This window comes from Triturus cristatus, chromosome 2_2, assembly GCF_964204655.1.
Source record: "Triturus cristatus chromosome 2_2, aTriCri1.1, whole genome shotgun sequence".
NCBI lineage: Eukaryota > Metazoa > Chordata > Amphibia > Caudata > Salamandridae > Triturus > Triturus cristatus.
In genome coordinates, this window is record NC_140582.1 from 1,221,241,295 (window position 1) to 1,221,265,904 (window position 24,610).

The window sequence follows — 24,610 nt, forward strand, 5'->3', positions numbered from 1 at the left end:
TGTGTTGCTTCCTGCCTCTCACCTACACTTGAGACGCTGTTGTATCCAGCTCACCCTGCCAGCTCTCTCCTGATGCTCTGTGTTGCTTCGTACCTCTCACATACACTTGAGACGCTGTTGTATCCAGCTCACCCTGCCCGCTCTCTCCTGATGCTCTGTGTTGCTTCCTGCCTCTCACATGCATTTGAGATGCTGTTTCATGGTCCACCAGCAAACGTAGGACCTGATTTAGATCTTTGCGGACGGGTCACTCCTGCACAACGGTGACGAATGTCCCATCCGTCTCAATCTATCCTATTATACCCTATGGGATTTCTATTTTGGCAGACGAGTTATCCATCACCGTTGTGAAGGAGTGGCACGTCCGCCAGGATTTCAATCATACCCTTACTCTTTCATAGCAGCAGCTGGCAGTAACATCACCGTTTACAAACTGTCTGCCATTGCTGCTAAGTCGCCTATAGCCCTGCCTTTCGCATTACTCTTTGCTTATCATTGCATAGAGCATTGAAGGCTGTTTGCATATGCCCCTCCAACCAACCATCTGCAATGCAGTAGACTGTACCATGCATTACCAGCACCAACTGGACCTTCACGATAAAAGTGCTGCCTTTAACTCCTGCACCGTCAGCTAACCAGTCCCTGCTTGGCCTATCCTTCGATCCATTGTGGCAGCCAACTTTATTGCGTTGTTACCAATGTTTTGTCCAAAGGTGCACATCTCCCTAATTTCTGCTCTCTCCCTCAATTCTGCCATCTCCCTCATTTCTGTCATCTCCCTCATTTCTGCCATCTCCCTCATTTTGCTATCTCCCTCATTTCTGCTATCTCCCTCGTTGTGCAACATGAGCCTTTGCATAGCTGCATGCATAGCTTTACCAAAACCATCACCTCTCCTTTACTAGTCCCCCCGTCGCTGGAGGACAGCAGCCCATGCATCACTTCCCACTACCTACCTGCCTGTCCATCTTTGTAAAGTAGCAGACACTGGTCCACACATCTGACCCAGACAGTACAGCAGGAATTTCAGAATCCACAAAAAAATATTCAACCATAGACCGTTTACTCTAGAGTTTACTCCTAATTTTCTAATTTAATAAAAACTTTATTGTGAGCGTTGTTGAACTTTATAAATTCAACTTCCGGGTAAATCACCTAAACCTAAAAATACACGTCTTGCATACTGTGCATCGTATTTTGGAACAAACAGATCTTCTGTGAATGCCCTTCATAGAGCAATGACAGAACAACAGTTCCTAGGACACATATTTATGGAAAACCGTTACTGTTTTTACAAGCATAGTTATCCAATACTAAGTAAAGTAATTGAGCTAGCTGCAGGGATTCCTTTACTCGTGTCATTCTCAAATATGACATTGATATAGCACGCAGCAAAGAGGTTTTTTCCCGTAGTGCCTCTGTATGAACCGGTGGCAGAGCGCTTTGGAAATAGTGGTGGGTTACCATTTCACTTTCAGTAACACACAGCGAAGCTTGCAACAAGGTGAGTATCGGTGATTGCCACTGATTCACCGCTTAGGAGGGATCTGGAAGAGCGGAGAGGCATGGGCCACAAATGGTAAGGGACAGACTTTGATCTAACGGGGAGCGACCCTTCTGGTGAGGTGAAGAGCGGTGTCGCCAACCTTTAGGGTCCCAGTCCAAATGGTGAGCAACATGGGAAGCACCAGAGAGCATATCCGCATCAGCATGCCGTCAACGGAGGGAAAGGCGAGTTCCTTCATTAATGGGCACATGGCACGTCGGTAATGCACGTAAATATGCAGTAATCAACAGTGTTTTGTGGGCATTTTGACTGGCACATGGTTCATTCTAGCACATTTACTTCCAGCAGCAGTAATGAAAATCTAATATCATTTGAAGACCTAACAGCCGTAGTTGGTTGGTTCTTCTCAAGGAGTCATTGGAAGACGATTATTCTCCGCGCAGGAAACCGATAAGAATTGGAAGGATTGCAAGCGCGCCCCGCAAGGGAGGTGGTGACTTACCCGTGTAGATGTTCGTGAAAGTAGGGGTAAATCCTGCTATTTTGCTGCACATTAGATCAGTAACTTTGGTACAATGATTTTGGGGTATTATTGCAGATGAACCAGGAGGCCTGGGACATTTCCCCACTAAGAGCCCGTTCATTCCTTCATGTATGAAAGCTTTGCGCAGGTGCTCACATGATAAAGTGCAAAACATAGCACCAGTTTACTCACCAACGCAAAGACCTGCGTGCACTTTGCTAAATTGCAAAGCGTCGCATAAACTCCCCTCTAAGTTTAGTAATAAGTTTAGTAAACGTGTACCTTATTGGTGAATGGCATATTTAATGCTCATTATTCCTGCAACATATAGAAAATATCTTTACTAGGAGTTCTCCACCTTCTATAAAATTTAGAGGAAACATGTTCATGGTCATTATCACAATTCTAGTAACAAAATATTAAAATGTGGGATTTGTTCTAAAAACAAACAAAAACACATTTGAAGCCATTTCTAGTTGAAACCAAAGTCAACATGGATTACCTACACAAAGTAAAATCTGAGTTTTACTTAATTTTACTGCAGCAGGATAGAGTGAAAAACAACATGCAGATAGGCCCACAGAAATTATAAAGAAGGTAGTGCTTAGGTGGAGATGCTATACGTTGGTAAAGTGGCTGCATATCATTGGTCAAAATACAATATGATTTAAAGGTCACTTTCCAGGGGGATGTGGGGTGTCTCCAAAGTTTATTGGTGTACCATGATAGTGCTTTTTATGGCAGAATATTACAATACCTTGGTGCAGGCTTGGTAGCATGGAAAACCAATTCACACTTTGCTATTTTCTAGAATGCCCCGTTTATCACACTGAGCAAATATTAATATAATGTTCAGCAAGGTTTCTCGATGGCACTGCAATGCAGATTCTGCCGATTCCATAAGGATCCTTTAGGGAAATCTGCTGGCAAGTTCCACCATTTCAGAGATCTATACTTAGTAGTAACCAACATGTATCATTAAGAGATATGGACAGAGCTATGGAAGAAAAGTGTTTTTTAATTCCTAAACTGCATGACATTAATTTCAAATTAAAATAAGAACTGTCCTGCTCCATAACTGTTAAACATGCCATACCATTACATATGTGTACGCTTAAATCTCGCACACAAGCAAACCACCCGGGGTGGACCCATCGTCTATGCAGACTCTCGCGTTATCGTCCTCAGACACTTGGCACCATTTCACATAATCTGCAAACCATGTTACACATGTGAACCCACAAACCATGTTCTGATTTTCATGTGTTTTTAGGTATTCCCATTTTAGGAGACACATGTTAATCATTCAGGAGTGAATGTGTGACTGATATAGAATGCATGTTTATTTTAATGTTATTATTTCTTTGCAAGTTGCTGATCAAGTCTGCTTGAATGTTTTCCCAGTATTTATCTCTGCTGACTATGCTATTCTAAATAATTGTTATGAGTTATGGCAAACTGTTGGAAAACGAGGCAGCATCTGTGAGGCCTGCACAAATAACATGACTACATTTGTCCTTCACTGGGAACCAAACACCCAATTGTAGCGCCAGACTCTCAGAGGGTAGCGTTGCAGAGCAGTCTGAGGCTTACTCAAGGGAGGTGGTGTGGGCTAGTAATCGCCATTTCTAGGTGCACAAAAATAACACTCAATAATTGATTGTCCAGTCTGTACTTTGCTTTATAAAAGTAAGAGTACATTTATAAAACACACACACCACACAATACTATGCACCAATTTACAAATATACATAAGCTGTTGGAATTACTTTGTGACATTGCATAACATCTCCACCCCTCCCGCAGGGGGGGTGGGGTCTAGTACAACCACTCCCATGTATGCACATCAACTTGCCCCCAATGCAGTTAGTTGAACATAACCTGGAGCGAGGGCCCTGCGCACTGGAACCATCCCAGTGGCGACCCACCCCATTACCTCAACAAGCATTAAAAAGGGGTAAACCTACCTTGGTGACACATGACCCTGACTGAGCATCTCCTACTGAACATAAAGTATGCACCTTTATATCTTAAGGGCTCGCAGTCTGGGGACTTCACCTAAGCACAGCAGCAAGAATCCATGTTTACGCACACTTTAGAATGACAGTACTCATCACCTTGGTTGATCAATTGAATGCATTGCAATTACAGCCCCTAAAGGCATCACAGATGAAATCACAGGATTGCGCATGTACAGCCAGACACCCTAGCAGGACTGTCTGGCAACATAGCCCCACTTGGCTTATGACATCTCCTTACACAAGTAACTTACAGTCCCTTCAAAAGAAGCACTCCTGGCAACTACACTTCTCCTGCAGTGCCTCCTCACTTTAAAAGGAATCACAGGTAAAAGCGTGGGATTACGTAAATACAGCCAGACCCCCTAGCAGGAAGGTCCAGCAACATAACTCCATTTAGCTTAACATCACCTTACAAATGTGACTTACAGTCCCTTCAAAAGAAGTACTCCTGGCAACTACACTTCTCCTGCAGTGCGCCTCTTCACTTTAAAAGGAATCACAGGTAAAAGCATGGGATTACGTAAATACAGCCAGACCCCCTAGCAGGAAGGTCCAGCAACATAACTCCATTTAGCTTAACATCACTTTACACAGGTACTTCACTTTACACATGTGACTTCCAGTCCACCTAAAAAGAAATAACCAATAGTAAATGCATTTCGGTGCAATTACACCACTTCACCTCCAGGGGATGCCCTTCTCCAGACATCCCCAACTCAGCCCTTTACTCCATGATGCACCTCATAGTACACCCTCAGCTGTAGAACATAAGTTCCAGCCTAGAAGGTGTTAAAGGCTGGCTGAGCCCTTGAGGGGTTATTCTTTCAGATGCCCCATGAAACTTATGGGTGGACTGTTCTTCTTCATGCTGGGGGAGACTGCGGTGCTCCTGCAGCCACCCTGCACCCCTTTTCACACGATGGTGACTCCCTCCTCTGGGGGCCACCAGGCACCAAAATGGCGGATTTCTTCGTGCTGGGGGGCGGGGGGGGGGGGGGGGGGGGGTAAAGACTGCGCTCCTCCAGCAGCTCCCCCAGCACCTTTTCACAAGTGAGGGTGACTTCCCTCCTCTGGGGGCCACAAAGCACCAAAACTGCAGATTTCCAAATGCCTGGCGAGGCATTATGGGGCGCTTCATGCTCCTCTTTACCAGCCCCAGCCACTGGGAACACTCAGGGTCTCTGATTCAGCAGGGTGCTGTCTTCACTGCCTCCCTGAGCCAGCCTTTCGCCTGGTTCTCCTCCGTGGCCTCTCTTCTCCCTGTGCAGAGGCCACTGCTCCTGCGCACCAGTCCTGGGCTCTTCTTCTGGTGCTGTTAGGGTCCTGGGGGCAGTCAGGGGGTCTCTCCTTCCAACTGCCCATTGCGCCAGGCTCCAGCACCTTCAGCCTCAGCAGACCACACCCCAGAGAGCTTCTCTTCCTGTGCAAGCACTTTTTAAAAGTTGAGTAGGGGGCTGGCAGGAAGTCTCTGTTGGTCCTATCAAACAGCAACACATCACGTCCCTGCCCCTGCTCCCTCCTTCTTGTCCAGCCTCTGGGCTTGTTCAAAATGGCGTCGTCCAGGGTTTCTGGCCACATGCCTCTGAAGCCTCTTCCCCCACGCTGCCTTCCCTCCTTGGTGCAGCCTGGTGCCTGGCACCCAGCGACAGCGGTTGATGGATTGGCCTGTAGCCCCACCCATCTTCTCTTCGTGGAGAGGAGGCCCTAGCTTGTGGAAGAAAGGTTATCAATCCATCCAGCTGAGGTCAGCCCTCAGCCTGGGTCTGGTCATGGCTGGCTCAGAGAAATATGACAGTTCTGGATGACCCAAAAGCAGTACAAATATGACTTTGGACTCTGCAGAATACTTATTTTCACATTTGCTACATTGGACTTAAGTGCGTGTCTGGAATCTGTAGGCCTAACGGAAGTAAATCTAGCCATGGGCCCCACATCCCCATAGGGGAATAATGAAGTGAAAACACTGTAAAACACACTGACTTTCCCTGGCATGTTTCTTTTCAGTGTATAAAGCCTATTCCATGTCACCACCCAATACTGAATTAGTCCTGCCACACCATTCACTTTGTAGCTGCTCCTGGACTGCGCACGCTAGGAATCTCCCCTGCGCAGCCCGTACACGTGTGCACACGCATGTACACATGTGTCTGCATGTAACCAGCCCGGTGTCCCTTACTCCAACTGCTGCGCAGTGGCCTAGTCAAGCCAGGGGAACACCAGTAAAATCCCCATGCAGTCTCTTATATCCTGAGTTCACTGTGGGTGAGTCCCAACTTATGAGGCTCCCCCACAGTAAAAGCTCAACATTTAGGTGCTCAAAAAGCGAAAAATCCGGGCGGCCCATAGTGTCAGAACCACCTTCTAACACAAACGTTTCATAGAAAGCGGATAACTGTGGCTTATCACCATTATTCACAGAACAAGGGCATTAGGCTGCTTTCGATTGATTATGTTATCCTAAAAATTTCAACAACATCTAAATAAGGTTATGAAAGTCAGGCATATGGTGTAAAGGGTTAGAGAGAAAGCATTGTGCCGGGTGACAACGGATGAGACGGGCCACACTCCTAATCCCATCACCCACTCTTAGCTCCAGGCTCCTGGTAATGCTTTCAGCCTTCACTTCCTGTGATTGTCAGCCAGCTGTGAGCACCAGGCGAGAATAGCTGGCACTGCTAATAAATTGAACATATGCCTTCTTATTCAACAGGTATGCTGTTGTGAACATCTCTGAAACCTAAAATAGGCTTTATTTTCTCTTTTGTGCTGGATTAGTTTAATAAATAGAAATAGAAGAATGGAGGTAGGATTACTTAAAGAAAATCTTTCAGTAAATGTATTGGAACTTTTCTTGTTGTTTACGCTTTCGGTAAACTTTGCAGCTGCCAATCTATTTATCATTGTAGTTACAATTCATATTGTGTGCACTAGGATAAGAGTTTGATTTTAAAAATGAATCTTTAAAAGGTATCCCTTGTTTTCTAGTACATTGAGTTTATTCCTTAATGAAAGAGGGCTTGGGAGAGAGGATACACTTGTGGTGTGACTCCTAATTGGAGTCAAGGCCCTGCTGTTGATCACCTTATCATTATTAGGAGCACTTCTGTAGGGTGGGATTCACTGGGGTATTCACAGGGCAGGCCAGGAAATTCTGCACAAGTGAAGACTAGTACCACCACCACAGCCGTTAAAATACTGTAATCACTGCACACAGGTATTGTAATATTGTTCGCTCGGTGCAAAGCAGAAGTTCACTTTGTATGTTAACACCTCAGATAAAATAGACAGCCAACAATGATTGGTAATCGACCAGCATAGTTTGTTAAATCTTTGGAAACCGAAACCTCTGTTTCATTCTCAAGTAGATATCAACCCTGTCATGCACATTAATGTTCTACATTGGTTATGTATTTCTTATATCACTTTCTCTCTGTCCCTTCTTTGCCTGTTTCTCCCCTCACACTGGAGTCTTGTAATTGTGTGGCTGTGTTTGGGGAAAACTACAGCTGACCTTCTTGATGTCTAACTTTTCAGGGAAAATTAATACTCCCATGGAGAACAAGGGTGAGCTGACCTCCTATGAAATGAAACTGCGGTATGTGACGCCTTGCTGGGCTAAATCTTTGAATTGTATGTGACTTCTGACACCTGTTGAGAATCAAAGTGTATTTGGAGACACCTGACTAGAATATTAACAGCATTGTTTCCTTTCCCAGACGCAAGCTGGACCTCTTTGCCAATGTAGTGCATGTGAACAGCTTACCCGGTTATAAAACCAGGCACAACAACCTGGACCTGGTGATCATCCGAGAGCAGACCGAGGGAGAGTACAGCTCCCTGGAGCATGAGGTAGGCCGGACTTTCCAGGAAGAGATTCCTTTTAACATTACATTTACAATGCAGATCTATACATAAATATCCACATTGTAAGAATCTTTACAAGAAGTTAATATCCATATAAGTAAAAAACATGAAAAAGTAACTGCAGATGTTCAAAAACCTCTGATTTCTCTAGCCTTCCCAAAAAAGACATTTGCAAAATAAAAAACTATATTTAAGGAACAATCGGTGCAAAAAATTAAAATGTGGGATTTGTTCTAAAAACAAACAAAAACACATTTGAAGGCATTTCTAGGTGAAACCAAAGTCCAAATGGATTACCTACACAAAGTAAAATCTGAGTTGTACTTAATTTTACTGCAGCAGGATAGAGTGAAAAACAACATGCAGACAGGGCCCACCGAAATTGTAAAGAAGATAGTGCTTAGGAGATGCTATAAGTTGTAAAGTGGCTGCATACGCAAGAACAGGTGGGAAGTGAGCGAGTCGCAGAGCAAGTAAGAGGAAAAGGCTTGTACCCAATAAAGGGCTGGTAACTTCATTTTGTTAAAAATAGAAATGACCAAGTAGTACAGCAGGAAAATAGGGAAGAGGTGCTCACGAAAAATAGTTGTAGAAGGGTGTATCGTCCTGTTTTAGCCATGTAAATATTTTATTAAATATATTTCAGCTTTATGGCATTTGTTGAGATTTTGCTATTAAGGTGCAAAGATTTCTGCAAGAATAATTTTCATTATTTTTTCATTCTATTAAAGTTTTACTGTAAATTGCATTTACATAATAACATGGCTCCATCAGGTACCACTAGAGGCACTAAAAAAGGCTCATTCAATAAAGTAATAATTTGGAAGGATTGCATCACAGTTCAAATCCATCTGTCTGTCATTTGTGTAGAGGGTAACTGCCTTAACCAGCCCTCATACTCAGAAGGTTATTGACATGACGAGTAAGAAGAAAACCACTGTAATAAGCACCCGGTTCTCCTTCCTTCAGCTCAGCATGTGTCTCACTGATCTTTTCAGTGGTTCCTTCTTTCTCGCGTGTTGCAGAAGGCTTGTACCTCGTTCCTGAGCTGAGCCACTGGCCTGAAATATCTAAGAGTTGTGGCTTTGGAAGCAACCATCCAAGCAAAGAAAGGCCATTGCGTCTTGAAGACCAGGTTTGAAGGATATTTGGAAGAATGGCAACAGAGTTCGGTAATGTTGGGTCTTGGAGTCTGTCCCTTCAGGTTCCTCCTTGACATGTGCCAGTTGTTCTGCCCACTTTGCTGTGCCAGGTTTGCTATTGGTGGAATTAAAATCATATGGAGCACTGACTAGACCCTTTTATTTGAAGGCTTCCTTCAGCTTTGAAAATGGTGGTGTGTGCCCCAAACATAGAAGATCCTCATTATGGTAACTTGCTTCTCTTGTGAACAGACACAATGCATGTATGTATGTGGTAATTGTATAGTGCGTAGCTGGCTTAAAAGCAGCACAGTGCCGTACAGCCTCAAAGACAAGCATGTGGTCAACAAGTGATAAAAGAGGTAGCTAGTTAGTGGATGCTTAATGCACTGTGTTGTTTTTTGTTTGGGGGAGTTTTATATAGCGCAAAGATGACCCAACGGTACCGGGTATCAGAGCGCATTACATGAGCGCCAGTTGCGTTACAGATGGACACGTTCATTTTTGTTAGGCACGGGGAGAGTTGTTGATTTGCCCAGAATCCGAGTTGTTGGGCTTTGTTGATGAGACTCCAACTCGGTTCCTCAGATTCGTGGTCGACCACTCTAGGCGTAAGGCCATATCCTCTCCCCTTGTTGTATTCTTCAGTGCATCTTCAACTATTTCCTAAATTGGAGCAGTGTTGGGGATGGATTCTGTTGGATATAGGGATGTTGTTCCAAATCCTGAGTGAATACATGATAAGCCCTGCTGCCTTGTGTGTGTTTCATTTTTACACTTCTTGGTCTACAGTCTAATGGTGTCCTGGCTGCGGGTGCGAAGAGAACCACCAGAGATCTCGAGCTTGTCTGCAAGATAAGCAGGGGTGCTGGTCATGATTAGGCCTGGGAGTGAAATTTTGCTCCACTTGTGGAGTTTCAGAGTTTTTCGCTCTCTGCGTAGATCGCTGACTTCCTTTAAAACTCTGCAGAGCACAGTTTTTTGCGCACTCACCAATTTAACGTTGGCGAACGAGGAAAATGTTACTCTAGACCCCCTCCTGACGAGATTTTTCAAAGTGGGCGGTCACAGATGGTCGCTACTGCTCGCATTGAGAAACCTGTTTGCGTTGAGGAAGCTGCCGCTTGAGTAGAACATCTACTTGAGCGACAGAAAGAAGCAGCACCCTCTTGTGCTGTGTTTGGTGCTGTTCGCGCTGATTTTACAGCAGAGGATAAGCACCCGGCGCTAAATATCAGCGCGGACGGTGCAACGTAATGTACTCTGCCACTTGAGGAACTCCGCCCAGTCCTAGTCATTGTGGCTTTTTAAATGACGCTTCTGGTTTTGAAGATTTAAGAGTTGACACAGACCTGAAATTCATGAATGGAAACTGATGAGAAATCTGCTCAGCGCTGTAGCTGGAGGCAGGATCACTAGAAGGGACACGTTTAGCATCCGTGACTCCCAGTGAGGAGGATGGAATTCTCGCTGTGTCGATGGTTGACTGTGTCCTAGAGTGTCAGTGCTACTTTCAGAGGCTGGTTTGGAGTTTTTGAAGTTGGGAGGTGGTTACCTTACCTGACCCCACTGGAGGTGTCGAAATCTGTCACCCAGAACCCTGGGACGATTGTGGGCACAGCTACCAGAGTTGGAATGGGGTGGCCTTGTCAATAGCTAACAGACGTCAGGCACACTACAGTTTCAACAGGGAAAAAGTATTTAAGCAATTAAAGGTTGTGAAGAATGGGAGGAGCTTTGGTCAAATGAAAGAATGCTTAGAGAGTTAATGGGCGCTAGGGATGAGGTGGTGTAAATAAATTACTGTAGACATGTGAGTATGTAAAATATCTTGGAGTGTAAAAGTATTATGCCTGTTAGTGTTGTTTCAGTTCCAAATAACACGAATATAGGAAAGACTTAAATAAGGGCATGTTTATCTCAGGACATAATGTTCCTTCCAGCTGCTAAAGCACAATGGAATATTCCATTAACCTGTTTCTCTTGTTTCATGGCCAGTGCATGAGTTGTGTGCTTTAGGATGTATTAGTCTTTGTATTTCCTTTTTAATTTGATTAACAAATAATGATAAGAGTAAAGTATCCAGACGTTTTATGGGAGGTGGGAGTTAAGGAGGATTGCGACCAACTGGGAGAAAATACACTTGCGGCTCAGATATCCATGTGAGCAGTGTATGATAGATGGCTGTGTTTTGAAAAACAACTAGTGTGATCTCAGGATGTTGTCTCATTTGGATCGATTTCCAGGCAGCATAAGACTGGAGGGTGAGGAGGAGTATTCCACCCTGACGCTTTTTTCCTAGCTCCGCGGCACTCGAAATAGTGTGTGGTAGTACCTGCTTCTTACTTTATTAGGCCCAATGATTTCTTATACCTTAGCATGGAATATGTGTACTCTGCGTCTAGACACTGGGATTCTGAAATGCTAACAGTAAGGGCTTGAAGTTGGGTTAAAGGTGAGAGCTGCAGTGATTGGTTCATAATCTCGCCTTGGTGTAGATTATGAAAGATTGCTTTTTTTGATAAAATGCTTAAAGATTTAACTGCATGTCATGTGACGAACAAAGAGAAACAGTGAGTAAGCAGGCATTCTTATGAGTTACTCGAGTAAAACCTAGAGGAAGCAAACTTTATGATCGTGCAAGTGAAGGCCTTAACATAAGACTCGATGAGAGACTCAGGAGTGGCCAAGATATGTTCACAGGCAAGACAGCAGGTGCACACAGGTATTCCCAGCTAACAATTTAAAAATCCCATTAGGCCAGATGAAAAATATCAGAGTAGGCTTGGAGCCTTTATTGGGTTCAGTTATAAAGTGGATAGGATGCGCACTGGCAGGCATGCTATAGATTTTTTAAAGTCCTCCTACAGTATTGACTCCCAACCAGTATACGTAATGTCAACACTGGTATCTGTCCTTAGGTAGGTCAGATGCAAGCTGATGTTATAATAATTAGGAGAAAGCCAAACATGAGCAAAATACAACAACAAAAAAGTAATTATTAGGTCTTGATAAGGGATGCCTTGGAAATGGGAAGATATTCCTGTACAGTAGCTTTGAGGCTCTAGTATTGGATTCATGAGCAAGCTTACGTACAGTCATTAGGATGGCAGCCTATTTTATTGACTGACACACCTGTCATTTTTCTGCATTGCATGGTGTGTGGTAATTTCAGCTATCTGGGGTTAGTTTTGTTCTGTCTACGTTCTGGGGTTGGTTAAATTAGTTGATAAGTGGGAGAAATATTAATGTACCTCTTTCGCCCTATGCAGAGCGCAGACGGTGTCATCGAATGTCTGAAAATCATCACCAGAGAGAAGTCCAACCGGATTGCTAAGTTCGCCTTTGACTTCGCCACAAAGAAAGGCCGTTCCAAGGTCACAGCGGTGCACAAAGCCAACATCATGTAAGAAAAGGAACGAAAAGCGTTTGGGGATGCCATGGATTGAAAGAATGATGTGGAGATCCCCAGGGGGTGAGCGTTGTAGGATGTAATGCAATGAAAGGATCCAAGGTTGAGGACATGGTCGAGGTTCTAAGTAGAATCAAAGTCAGAGATGAATGGCAGAGTTTTGTGCAAAGAATCTGTTTCCAGCTGTACTTTGTCACTTTTGGAGGATTACCATTGTTCAAGGCAGCATGGCAGTGCATCCCTGTCTCTTCCTCTGTCTGTATTTTCCCCAGAGTGGTAGGTAGCATCATCTGTACCCCAAATATCCGCTTCTAGTCTGCATTCTTGGATGACCTGCTCATTTTTTATTAAGAATGCAGTTTCCATACTGACTTACAAGATAGCTTTGACTCCATTAAAAACACTGAAGCATGTATTCTGCTCGGCAAGTTGTTCACAAGCTACAAATATTTAACATTCTTTCCCCAAGAGCCATCCTATAGAAAAGCCTTCGACACCTGGTACTATTCTTGTTCACTCTGGTTTGTTTAAGGCTGCTTTTCAAAGATTCACAAGACTTGTTTTAGACACGGACGAGAACTGACAAAGGTCGTGTGATCAGCGCATGCGTTTAAAAAAAAAAAAAAAAAAAAAGAATGTTGGACTATAGCACTTAAGCTCCTTTATTAAAGTTGTCATCACATGTCCTCAATGTTTTCAGATATGCGTTGCTTTAGGTAGAGATTGAGTTTTAGTCTGTTCCACCATTTAACCAGCAGTGTTCTGTTCTCGGTTTTACAATGGTGTGACGTTGCTGGCATTCTCAGTGGAGCATCTCTGATTCACTTACGATCCTAATGTGTTTCGGCAATCAGTGTGCGAGGCCGTGTATATCTTGACACTTGCACCTCTTTAAGGTGGGTTTGCAACTGCAAGAGGCAGTGTAGTAGAACAGCACCATCAAATAAAATGAATCAAAATCTGAGTTTTTTTGGATCTTAGACTTGAAAATCCTCAGGCTTAATCTTTTGTTTGCCAAGCAACATGGAAATGTTGAATCCAAAAGCGCCTGATCAGTTGTGTGAACAACCCATACCACCCTTTGTCTCATCCAGTTTACAGTTCTCCTCATTCTTGGTTTGCAACATAATTCTACTGCCCGCCATGCGGACTCAGTCCTCTGCTTTTCACACTTCATTCTCCGTTAGCCCGACCACTCACCTGTTTACAGGAGAGTCCGTGAAGAAACCTGCCTCAGGTCTCAGAACTGGGGACGGAAATATAAAGCATCCAGGAAGCTAACAAGAATGTGGTGTTCTTTACAGTTAGATAATGCAGTCCACTGACACGGTAACCATAGATCAACTGAAAGAGAGTGCGGGGGTTCTTGATTGGTTCTTTAATAGGCCCAATGATTTCTTAAACTTTAGCATAGAAAATGTGTACTCTGTGTCTAGACATTGGGATTCAGAAATGCTAACAATGTCTGGTTACTTGTGAAGCGCTAGCTGGATGTGGCCTGCTGTGTCTTCTTCTGGGCCAAAGTCCCCTTGAAAGCCGAAGTCCAAGCAGAAACATGCAAAAGAGAAGCAGGATTCAACCCCATCCCGCCACTCTCTATCTAAGGAAATGTTGCAAGTGTCAAGCTGCCTTTCGATCTTACTCATGAGCCCCGATTGAGGAGCTGATTCTGCAGTTGATCCCGATGGGCCCCAAGTTCCCTGGACCATCCCCAATGCTGCAGCAGATTGATACCTTTAAGGAGACCATGCTGCGTGTCTTTGGCCCTCTCACTTTGACATGCCTTTGGGCCCAAGGATCTCCAGGGGTCTCCAGTATGATTATCATTATAGGATCCATTCTCTGTGCCGTCTGAATCCCTGGAGTTTGTTTCAGGTTCCACACCGACTCTGGTGCAGTCTATCACACCTGCTCCAAAACCTGCGTTGGTTCCTTCCTCATCAAAAGTAGTTCGGATCCTGCCGGCGCCAGAGTAGAATTGGATGCCTACTCCAACCAAAATCGCGCTCTGAACCTGCTACAACACTCTTGGTTTCCATACCACCTGAGTATGATCGTGTGCTTCCATTACCACGGAGGCCGTTGTATTTGTAGGGCTTCGACTCTGGCCAGAGCTTTCCACCACATGATGATATTGGTGGATATAAGGATGGTGGCAATTTCTATGTAGAGAAGGCCAGTGGGCTTAGTACTTCCCCTGATATAGGGTTGATTTCACCTCTTAGATCCCCAACGGAAGAGAGTGGTTCCTTTGCTTTGGTAATTCAACAAGCTGCTTAGGTCCTGGACCTGAAGCTCCTTCTGTTGAAGTAAATACGAATAACCCTTACAGATGTTTTCCAACTTGAGCCTGCCTCATCTGAGCCCTTGTTTCCGTTCAATGGAGCTGTCACTGACACTTTGATGGGCACTTAGTCTAAACCCTGTTCTTGCCTGCTGTTGAATATGCTGGTGGCTGGTGACCTCTGCAAGGCTTCCATCTGCAAGGTGATTCGCAATTCATTCCCTATGACTCGCTCATACCCTTCTACCCCCAAGAAAGCAAGTCAAAGTGGATTCAGGCATTTGGAAAACAAATGTTCTCCTTGGCTTGCGTAGCGTTGAAGTTGATAAATGCTGTTTGTGTATTAGGCCGGTACATGCATGCCCTCAGGGATATGGCCACCAAGATCTTGCCGGGGGTTCCGGAAGAAGTTTTTGTCTCAAACCATTCAAGAAGGTCAGGATGCAGCCACTTACATGATTCTTGAAGGCCTGGATACCACTGAAAGTCTGGGGCAAGAGGCCAGTACCAGTGTGGTGCTCCATCGCCATGCGTGGATCGATCCACAGGTTTCTTGGGAGACCTACATTCATGCCTATTCAGTGAGAAAGCTAATTCTGCCTTAGAACATTTTAAGAAGAGTAGAGACACAACATGATCCCTGGGCCATTCGGCCCCTACCAAACAGCTTTCTGACCAAATTTCAAGGTTACTCCAAGCGGTTGGCGTACAGGCAACGCCAGTCTCTCCTGCCCCCACTGTAGTCACCCCAGACCTTTCAAGACCCGGGACGTGGATCTGGTAGACGATGCGTAGGTCATCACAGGCGTCAGTCCCCCCACTTCCCTCCCTTGCGGCAACAGCTCCCAAGCCGCTTTAGTTTGCCCTTCGTGGTGAACAACCACCCTGTGGAAAAAATAATCCAGTACTTTTTCCCAGAGTGGCGATCGCTTATCTTGAACAGGTGGGTCCTTCAGATCATTCAGCATGGCTATGCCCTACTGTTTGTTTCTACCCCGCCTTACCTTCCTCTCACTTCAGATTGGCTTGCGGACACGCTGAGTGGCTTACCTTTGAAACCTGTTAGGCCGCGGCATGGGCGTCCGTATACACATTCAAAAAGCACTACTGCCTTGGAAACCAGGTCTGATGGGTAGGGCATTTTGCCTGTTTGGTCCTGTAGGGATTTTCGGTCTCAGACCACTCCAGAGACCATGTTTAATATCCATCCTAATGGTGTGGAATTTGCGGTTAGAAGTATCCATCAGAAGAAAAAGTATCTTACCTTCGGGAATGCTCCTTCTGGTGGATACTCTCTTCCCATAGATTCCTCACTGCCCTCCTAGCTTATCGTTCTTTGGAGTGATCTCTTATTTACCATCTAAAAAGAACCCAGATTAGTGATCTGCACACTCACACCATCAGTTATTTTGTCCTCTGTCCTCTGTGTCTCAAGGAGTTAAAGGTGTCGAGCAAGAAACTGGCGTTGACACTCCGGGGTGCTTAATATGCGACTCAGCGCTGTCACTTCTAGGATAGAACTCGGCCAACGCAGAGCCGTATGGTGGCACCTAGCACTGCCCTAAAGCACTGCTACGAAAAAACTTCCAGATCTAGTGTGGAAGCTGCGGAATATTCTAATAGTGAGGAATCCGCGGTTAGATAGAATGTCCAACAGAAACGTTGTCACTGAAACTAAGGAACTCGTTCAGTTGATCAAATGTACATTTGTGATTAGAACCCAGTGTTTTATCAGAAATCTCCACCCTGTGACTGCACAAGACTGGCATACTTCTCCATGATTTAATTGTATATTTACCGCTCATGGTTTTATTTGAATTTTCTTTGTTTATTACAGTGAACAAAGGGCTCTTCACTTAAAGTATTTTAATAAACTTGACACTTGTCTGTCATTCTCCAACTTGTAGGTGATAATTAGCCCTATGTTCAGAGCAAGCAAAAATCTTTCAATTTCACTATTTATTTGAGGTCTTCATGGGTGAGTTTCTAAATATAGTTTCCCACTTAAGTAGAGGAAATTCCAAGGTGGACTTTCTTTCCCTTAGCTGCAACAAAACGGTGTTGGAAGGATGGTTGAATTAATCTCACCCACTGGCACTCGCTCAGGCTGCACTCCAGTTCATCATTTTTCGCTATATGCAAATCAGTCTTGACCCTGCTCCAATAGGAACAGTCCAGCCCGAGCGGCCGGGCCAGGTCCTTCCTGAACCAGAACAGAAGTAACCCAAGACCGTTTCCCCTGATTTAGGTTTTTCGGTCAAGTGTAGCTTGGTTCCAGTGGCATAATGAGCATAGGACCCATGTCTGGGCTTCCACTGATTGCTTTTAGGGAACTACGATTCTCTTTTTGTTTAAGCACTCCATGATAGTGCATTTGTTTTACAGCTGTGTCTCTCGTGCTTCTCCCCACCCACACTGCTCTATCTCACCCATGCGCTTTGTCTCTTTCGCCTGTGTGTTTCTCATTTTGCTGCATTGTTATATCCCATGTGTTGCTTCTCTCCCCGTCGGACCTACTGCTTAATCCCCCTGTAGGAAGCTGGCTGTTTATTTGATGAATCAATACTCTGATATACCGTGTAAAGAGAGTCCAGTGATTCCCTTACTAGTGAACAGAGCTATTCAATCCTAAAGTGCTCTATTTGGGGTAACGTGGTCGAGCAGCCTTAGACTTAACACGGAGGAGTGTAAGACATTTGTAAAATTCACACAATGATAGATAAATTACAACATGACTCATGAAGGAGATCCCCCACCAATTTATAATAATAATTATCTTTATATATGTTTAGGCATCAGAGAAAAATCGTAAGTACGTTTTTAAATAGGAATTCTTTTCACTTTAAAAAGTGGACGCAGTGCAATTTCTGAGTGTGGTAATGTTATCCTATGGAAGGAAGAACAAGTTCTGCAAACAGGTTCAGTACATAGTCTTACAGGACCAATCTCTCGAAGTTAAGGTGAGTGGTGGGCAAGGTCCAAGGCAGCACCAACAATACACCACCAGCGGCACGAAGGTGACCGGGTGCAGGGTGCAAATCGGCGTCGGGAGCCCAATGCGGTTCCATGGGCATCGGTCTCTGTAAACAGAGGCTGTAGGCTCTGGGTAGGAAGCCAGTTGGGCTGAACCAGCAAGTGGATTCAGGCCTTGCGATGCTCTGAATGTGGGGACATCTTTGGTCCGTTTCTCCAAGGCTCATGGGTGACTGATGAGGAGGTGTCTTTAGGCGTTGGGTTTTTCTTACCGGAGCAGTCGCAGTCAAGGGAGTCTGTGGACAGGGGCGGCAGGTGCTGTTGGGAGCCCAAGAGGGGTGAAACCACAATGGACTTGGGCTATGGAGGACTTGGGAGCCTTGTTGGCACCGTTGACCCACATCAGCTTGGGCCGGAGGCGACTGGTGCAGTGGTGGCTTCAGTTGTCAGGGTTTGGCGGTTCCAGAGGCCTCCGAGTCTTGTCTTTGGAGTTTCTTCTTGAACAGGTCCCCTTTAGTCAGTAGTCTTAAGTCTTTTTCAAAGGCAGGCAGTCCTCCCACGTTTCTTGAGTGACAGCTGAAGGACAAGTCCACTTTGGCGCAGTTTTCAACAAGGGCTGCAGACAAGCCAGCGGGGCTGGGGCCAAGTCAGGTGCTCCCTTCAGTCTTCTTCTGAGGCTCTTCTGTGCTCTCTCTCTTCTGAGTTAATTGAGGCTTCTAAATACTGAGTTTAGGGGGGTTAGGAGAGCGTAGGTTAGTAGTCAATGGGCTAACGACCCTTTGGGTCACTACGCCCCCTATATGACCACTTCCTGTGGGAAGTGGGCATGATCCTGTCCCAGAATTCCTGGGTATGCCATCACAAGCATAGCTACATCTGAAAATGTGTGTCTACCTCGCAGTTAGCCCACCTTTTTGGGGTGGTACTAGGACTAGCCTGGTATTGGCATGCCTACTTAACTAGCTAATTTTCCTGCCTGTTCCAGTGCCAAGGGAGCTCTGGATGGGGGCGGGGGTGGCTTCCTGTTCTGTGAGGGAAGCTAGATTCGCATTCCAAAGGCGGCGACTCCTCTGAAGCTCGTCAGCCCATGGAGCCTAATCAACAGGTCATCCTGTGGGAGGGGCTGTTACACCCTCTTTCCGGAAAGGATTTTGTTTCTGCTCTCTTTAGAGCAAAAGGCCCTCACCCTAGGAGATCAGAAATGTGTTCCGAGTTGCAGGTTGGCAAAATCCCGTCAGCAAGCACACCAGAGGCTGTTAGGTTTTCAGGGTGCACCTTTAAGATGCCCTCTGAGTGCATGTTTTGAGAAATTCAACCCTGGCATCAATGTGGGTTTATCAAGACAAGATGTTTGATGACAAAAACATCCCTATTTTCAGTGAAGCATCATGTAGCATGGGAACTCCTTTTCAGCAGTGTCCAGTGCATGGTTTAAGATGGTTTCCCCGGTCACTTGCACGGGCAACAGTAGAGCTGACCAGCACTGTGGCATATCTACTCTGGTAGATATGTCCTTCTATATAGTATTAAGCACCCTGCCTTAGGGTCGTCAGGCGTGCTGTAGGGGTAACTAAATAGCATACGCATTGGTAGGGGACATAGCACACAGGGATGTGTGACGTCTTGTTTTCATTTTTGTCTGCACCAAGACACGCAGCCTGCAATGGTTTTCGTCCATGTGCTTGGTGAGGGGTCCCTGAGGGTGGCACAATTTGTGCTGTAGCCCTTAGGAACCCTTGATAGTACCTCAGGCCCTAGGTACCAGGGTGCCTTTTACAGAGGGTGCTAAAGGTCTGCCAACTGGGCGAACAATTGCACAGTTTTAGGGGGAAAAACACAGTTACTGGGGGCCTGGTTAGCAGGAACCCAGTACACTTCAATCAAATTTGCATCGAATACCAGGCAAAAAGTGGGGGTGGGGGTGTTACTGCAACAAAAACCCAGTTTCCTACACATACTTTAAAAAAAAAAAAAAAAGCTTTGACCATTCCATCTTGGATCTGTAAATAAAAAGGAAAAAAACGCATATTGTAGGCATGATGATCAAAATTATGTGGCATAGCGGTTGTGTTATTGCACTTTTTCTTTTTTAAGCCATGCTGCAAAGCACCCACAAAGCTGTATAGCGTGCTTAAAAGAACATTGGTAAAGCAGATAAGTCTCATAGGCGAGAACTGTTGGCTATGCCAATGCTTGTTATCACTGGCACGGTTTAACGTCTCAAGATGCTTTCAACGCTGCAGAGGATGCTGAATGGATGAGCAAAAACTGTCTGAAGCTTAACGCTGGGAAGACCGAGGTCCTCATCCTTGGCCAACAATCTGGGCAACGTCCTGTTGACCTAATTCTCTGGGCAAGTTACCTATACATAAGCCGGAAGTGAAAAACCTTGGAATTTGGTTTGTCTCCGAATGATCTTTTGAATATCAAATTACGGGTCTGGCAGGGCAATGTGTTGAGATCTTAAAGACCTTGAAAAAAATCTTTGTTTTTCTGCCAGAAGCAGCTAGGAAGATAGTGGTCCAGTCTTTAAGCATCTGAGACTGGATTACTGCTATGTCCTGTATCTTGGCTGGTCGCAGGCATGAATAGGAAGACTTCCGCGGGTGCAGAACATGGCAGCTCGGCTGCTATTAAATCTGCGTAGAAGCTCCCCATCGGCCCCAGTTCTAGCAATGCTGCACTGGATTCCATTAAGGCACCAGGTGTCCTTCGAAGCCCTGTGCTGTTGCCACAAAATTCTCAACCATAAAAGCCCTGAATATCTTCGCCCTCTGAATTCACCTTACTTTCCTGAAAGAAATCTTTTTCGGCAAAAGCTGATGCTTCTTTTTCATTCATCCCCAGAATTAAGAGTTTGTATTGGAGGCCGCTCCTTCATTTACTTGGCAGCCAACATGTGGAACTCTCTTCCCCTTTGGTTTAGGGAAGAAAAATCTGAAACAGCTTTTCGCAAGAATTAAAAAAACATGGTTTTTCAGATCAACTTGGGTTCGGGTTCTTACGTTTCCGCTTTGCATTATCGGACTGATACCCTAGCGCTGGGACACGTCAGTTGAAGTAGTTACGCACTTTATAAAACTCATTATTATTATGTGTGAATACAGCTGCTGCATAAGTTGCTTTTGGAGCAGATCGGCACAATATTTATGACTTATGTTTTTTTATTTGAAATTCCATGTCTCCGCGGCAACTTTCCCCATTCAAGAGGAAATAAATTACAGTGTAGTGCATCATCAGAGCACATTTCATAGATTGTCATGAAGGAGCTAGAGATGCGGTAAAGAGAGCTAGAGATGTCAGGTGCTCCGGCAAACGATGAACGGGGCTGTGTCCCAAAAACAAGTGGGAATCAAAATGGTTGTTTGGGATTCAAAGATTTCTTTGAAAAGCTTTTTCTTCAGAATCTTTTCAAATGTTAGAAAGCTGGCCGGGGCTTTGAGGAAGGTTCTAAAGCTTTCCATAGAACAGGTCCCTTGTGTCTTGCTTCTTTCCTCTGTATTTGGCAGTGCCTGTCATACTGATGCGCTAGACCTGACACTGTGCTACGCAAACAAATGGACGGAACGCTGAATAAATCATACATTTACCTCCAGTCAAGAGATCTGGGTTAAATCCATTGTTCTTTTGCTCACCATGCCACCCCAGTTTTGACCCAGCCATATGCAAATCAGTCTTGACCCTGTGCCTCATGGGAACAGTCCAGACCGTACTGGATTCAAGCTAGCCTGGCTGATAAATGGTAATACCCAGAAACCGGTCCCAGGATGCTAGTTTCTGGTCCAGGGAAGACCTGGCTTGGCAGTTTGGTCTGGACTGAGGCACAGGGTTGGACTGATTTGCATATGGCTGGGTCAAAACTGGGGTGGCATGGTGAGCAAAAGAACGATGGATTTAACCCAGATCTCTTGACTGGGGGTGAATGTATGATTTATTCAACATTCCATCCATCATTTGTTTGCGTAACACTGTGTCCTGGTGTGTAGTGATGGGTCATTTTAAATATAGAGAGGGTCCTCCGAGTATCAATCGTACCATTCAGTGTTGTCCACATGGAATATGGCTTGGGGATTGATCAGTGGTGGAAATACCTCCAGATGTCACGTTACTTAAAATATACACTGGATGCTATGAGAACAACACCGCCTGTACACTCCTATTGAAATAATATGAGGGCCATACAGAGTTGTATATTGTTACTATCTGTGTGTTGTTCCCCAGCCTCACTGTGTCTTATTGTATACAAAGCCTTGAGGGTCCTTGTATCCCACTAATTCAAAGAGCAAGAATAGTTTCCCTTCTGGAGGTCCATGATTGCAGCATACACTGGGTGAAATGCACAGTTACGTACTTTAAAAAGCTACATAGTGGATTTAGGACCTCATCCAGTATCCTCTGGGCGGGCCTCGAACGTGTCTGTACTGGAAATGTAACTACACCAGATGCCGCCGGATGCATGTCCTATGGCCGTGCCCTAATTTAGGCTCACACCAGACAGAGATATGGAGCCCTGGGTAAAGCTGCCTGGCGTTTTGTCCCTTACTGAAACTAGGAATGCTACTCCACATAGTAGATACCCATTGTTCTCTCCGTCATTGGCACCACCTGATGTCTATCAGATGTCCTCTTCTTTTCCAGTTGTAAATGTGGGCGTCCTCTGTTACCAGAAATAGTCTGCGGTGGTGTCCCCTGGGAAGTGGCTAACAAACATTTTTTGCAAGGCATCATGCACGAGATTAAACTATTGAGTAGGAAATGGGCTAGGTATCTTCGGCAAGATTTAGACTCCACCCCCACCCCCCCTCTTACCAGCTCCTTACAGATAGCATCAAGATTACATGAATCCTAATTTTGGTTTTGTCCCCACATTCATAGACTCTAGATCTTGAAGATATCGGGCAAGACCACTAGGCAAACCCAATTTATTGAATCAGTCATCGTCCATAATCTCCGATCACCCGGCCATATTCTTTGCTCCATTTATCTTCCTTGTCCTGCGCCTTTCCCTGACACCTCTGTACTTTGACGGCACCTTTGTTCACACCCACTGATTCACCTGTTGCAAAATGAGTGACGCTTCTCAGGACAGGGGTCTTTCTCTAATTGTTACTATTATTTACTAACCAAAGGAAGTGAAATTAATTGCCTGGTAGGATATGTAAATTTCACACTTTCAGTTGTCCTCAGTGTGATTACATGATTGATGTTACAAATTCTAAAAATCTTAATAACGAATAATTAGGAAAACAAAAGAGTGCAGACACTTTCCAGAGAATGACTTAGGCATGGGACACACAACTTCGAAGGTAGTCCTCTGTTGGTTGACAGCCAATTGCTATCAAGAATGTTTCATTGATGGGGTAATGTCAAATCTGGAGTTCATTTCATGCAAAAAGCTGGATCTGCACTGTGGTTATGTTTGCAGCAGCTACTCGTACTCTCCCTATAGCAAAGTGAATTACTTTCCCTAATTCTCTAATGTGTCCACAAAGTCATGAGTGTACCAGACCAGATGTTTGCTCTTTTGTCTTGAGGTCTCATGATTTTGCACACATGTCTTTTGCAGAAAGCATGAATTTATGCCTAAGATAAACAAGGGGCACTTGACTGAGGTTGTGTTTCTTTCTGTGTTGTCTAGCTTCACAAGCGTATATCTTTTTCTTTCCCTCTGCAGGAAGCTGGGAGACGGTCTGTTTCTGCAGTGCTGCAGAGACGTTTCGGAGCTGTACCCCAAGATCCACTTTGAAACTATGATAATTGATAACTGTTGCATGCAGGTGGGAATATTTTTCTTTAAAGAGCCATCTATCTTGTGGCGATGTATTTGAGTTCTGGTATAGATCTATCATTAACACAGATTTCCTTGTCTTCTCCACTGTCGAACTGTGCAACAGTAGAAGAAACGTCTTTGCTTATAATGCCAAACATCTCATTATTCGGTATGAAAATTAGTGAAAAGCTGTCTTAGTGAGCGCTTGGCTCATGGGCTTTCCTCTTGAGGAATTACGACAGACACACCTCTTGGGCTCCTGTAATTAGTGAATGGATATCGTGGCATTTTGTAAAAGGGTAGGTGGTACTGTAAAGAGACAGGAAACTTGCTCAGGCACACAGAGATTTATCTTTCCACCACCACAGCTCTTGTAAATAACCCTTCATCTCAACTTCAGTAACTCACTGAGGCAAACACAATGTTGTAATTTTTCAAAACACTAACCTCACAAACCTTGCAACACTCACAGTATGTAGTTTCACCAATTCACAGAAACATGCAAGCATCACACCACTTCTCAAGACAGTGATGATGGGCACACTAATCTTGGCAACTACTGGCTATCTTGATCCTTGCATACCCTAGTAAAATCTTAGAGCTTTTCCCAAGTGTTCTTGCTGTCACCAGTTATCTATCTCCATGATCACTCGCAAATGAAACTAGGGAAGGTGAGCTCGTTGGTACACTGGATGCAGTAAAGAAAGCGACCGGTGTGCTGCCTAATGCCGCCGCTCTGTATGATTTAGTGAAGTTTGATATTCATTTTAAAAGCCTAACAAACTGGACAAACGTGTCCAGAGTGGTCTTAAAATGGTTCCAAATATCCTTCAAGAGCCAAAAGCTTCATATTTGTTATTTTAGTACCCTATCTTAAGATAACGTGCTATGATATGTTATGAATACTTATAGAGCGCATAATTAATCGTGGGTGTGTTGGCGCTAGCTCTGCTGATCCAAAGGAAGAGACCTAATAGTTGGTGAAAAGCCACTTGTCAATGCTTTGCTGAAGGTAATGAGGCTAGGCATGGCTTTAGTGTGTAAAGGTAGTGAATTCCAGATTTTGGCGGTACCTAGCACAAAACATTTACCTCCCCAAGAAGAACTTTTGAAA

General features: G+C 44.7%; 1 protein-coding gene across 3 annotated transcripts in view; it reads left to right on the forward strand.

Annotated features, from left to right (window-relative positions):
* The window catches only part of IDH3B (isocitrate dehydrogenase (NAD(+)) 3 non-catalytic subunit beta), a 173,771-nt gene that overhangs the window by 34,746 nt on the left and 114,415 nt on the right, over positions 1–24,610 (forward strand). For all 3 annotated transcript variants that reach the window (XM_085642864.1, XM_085642865.1, XM_085642863.1), the window contains exons 5-8: positions 7,586–7,646; positions 7,768–7,900; positions 12,330–12,463; positions 23,401–23,503. In XM_085642864.1, the coding sequence (XP_085498990.1) occupies positions 7,586–7,646; positions 7,768–7,900; positions 12,330–12,463; positions 23,401–23,503 (431 nt within the window). The remainder of the gene's footprint in view (positions 1–7,585; positions 7,647–7,767; positions 7,901–12,329; positions 12,464–23,400; positions 23,504–24,610) is intronic.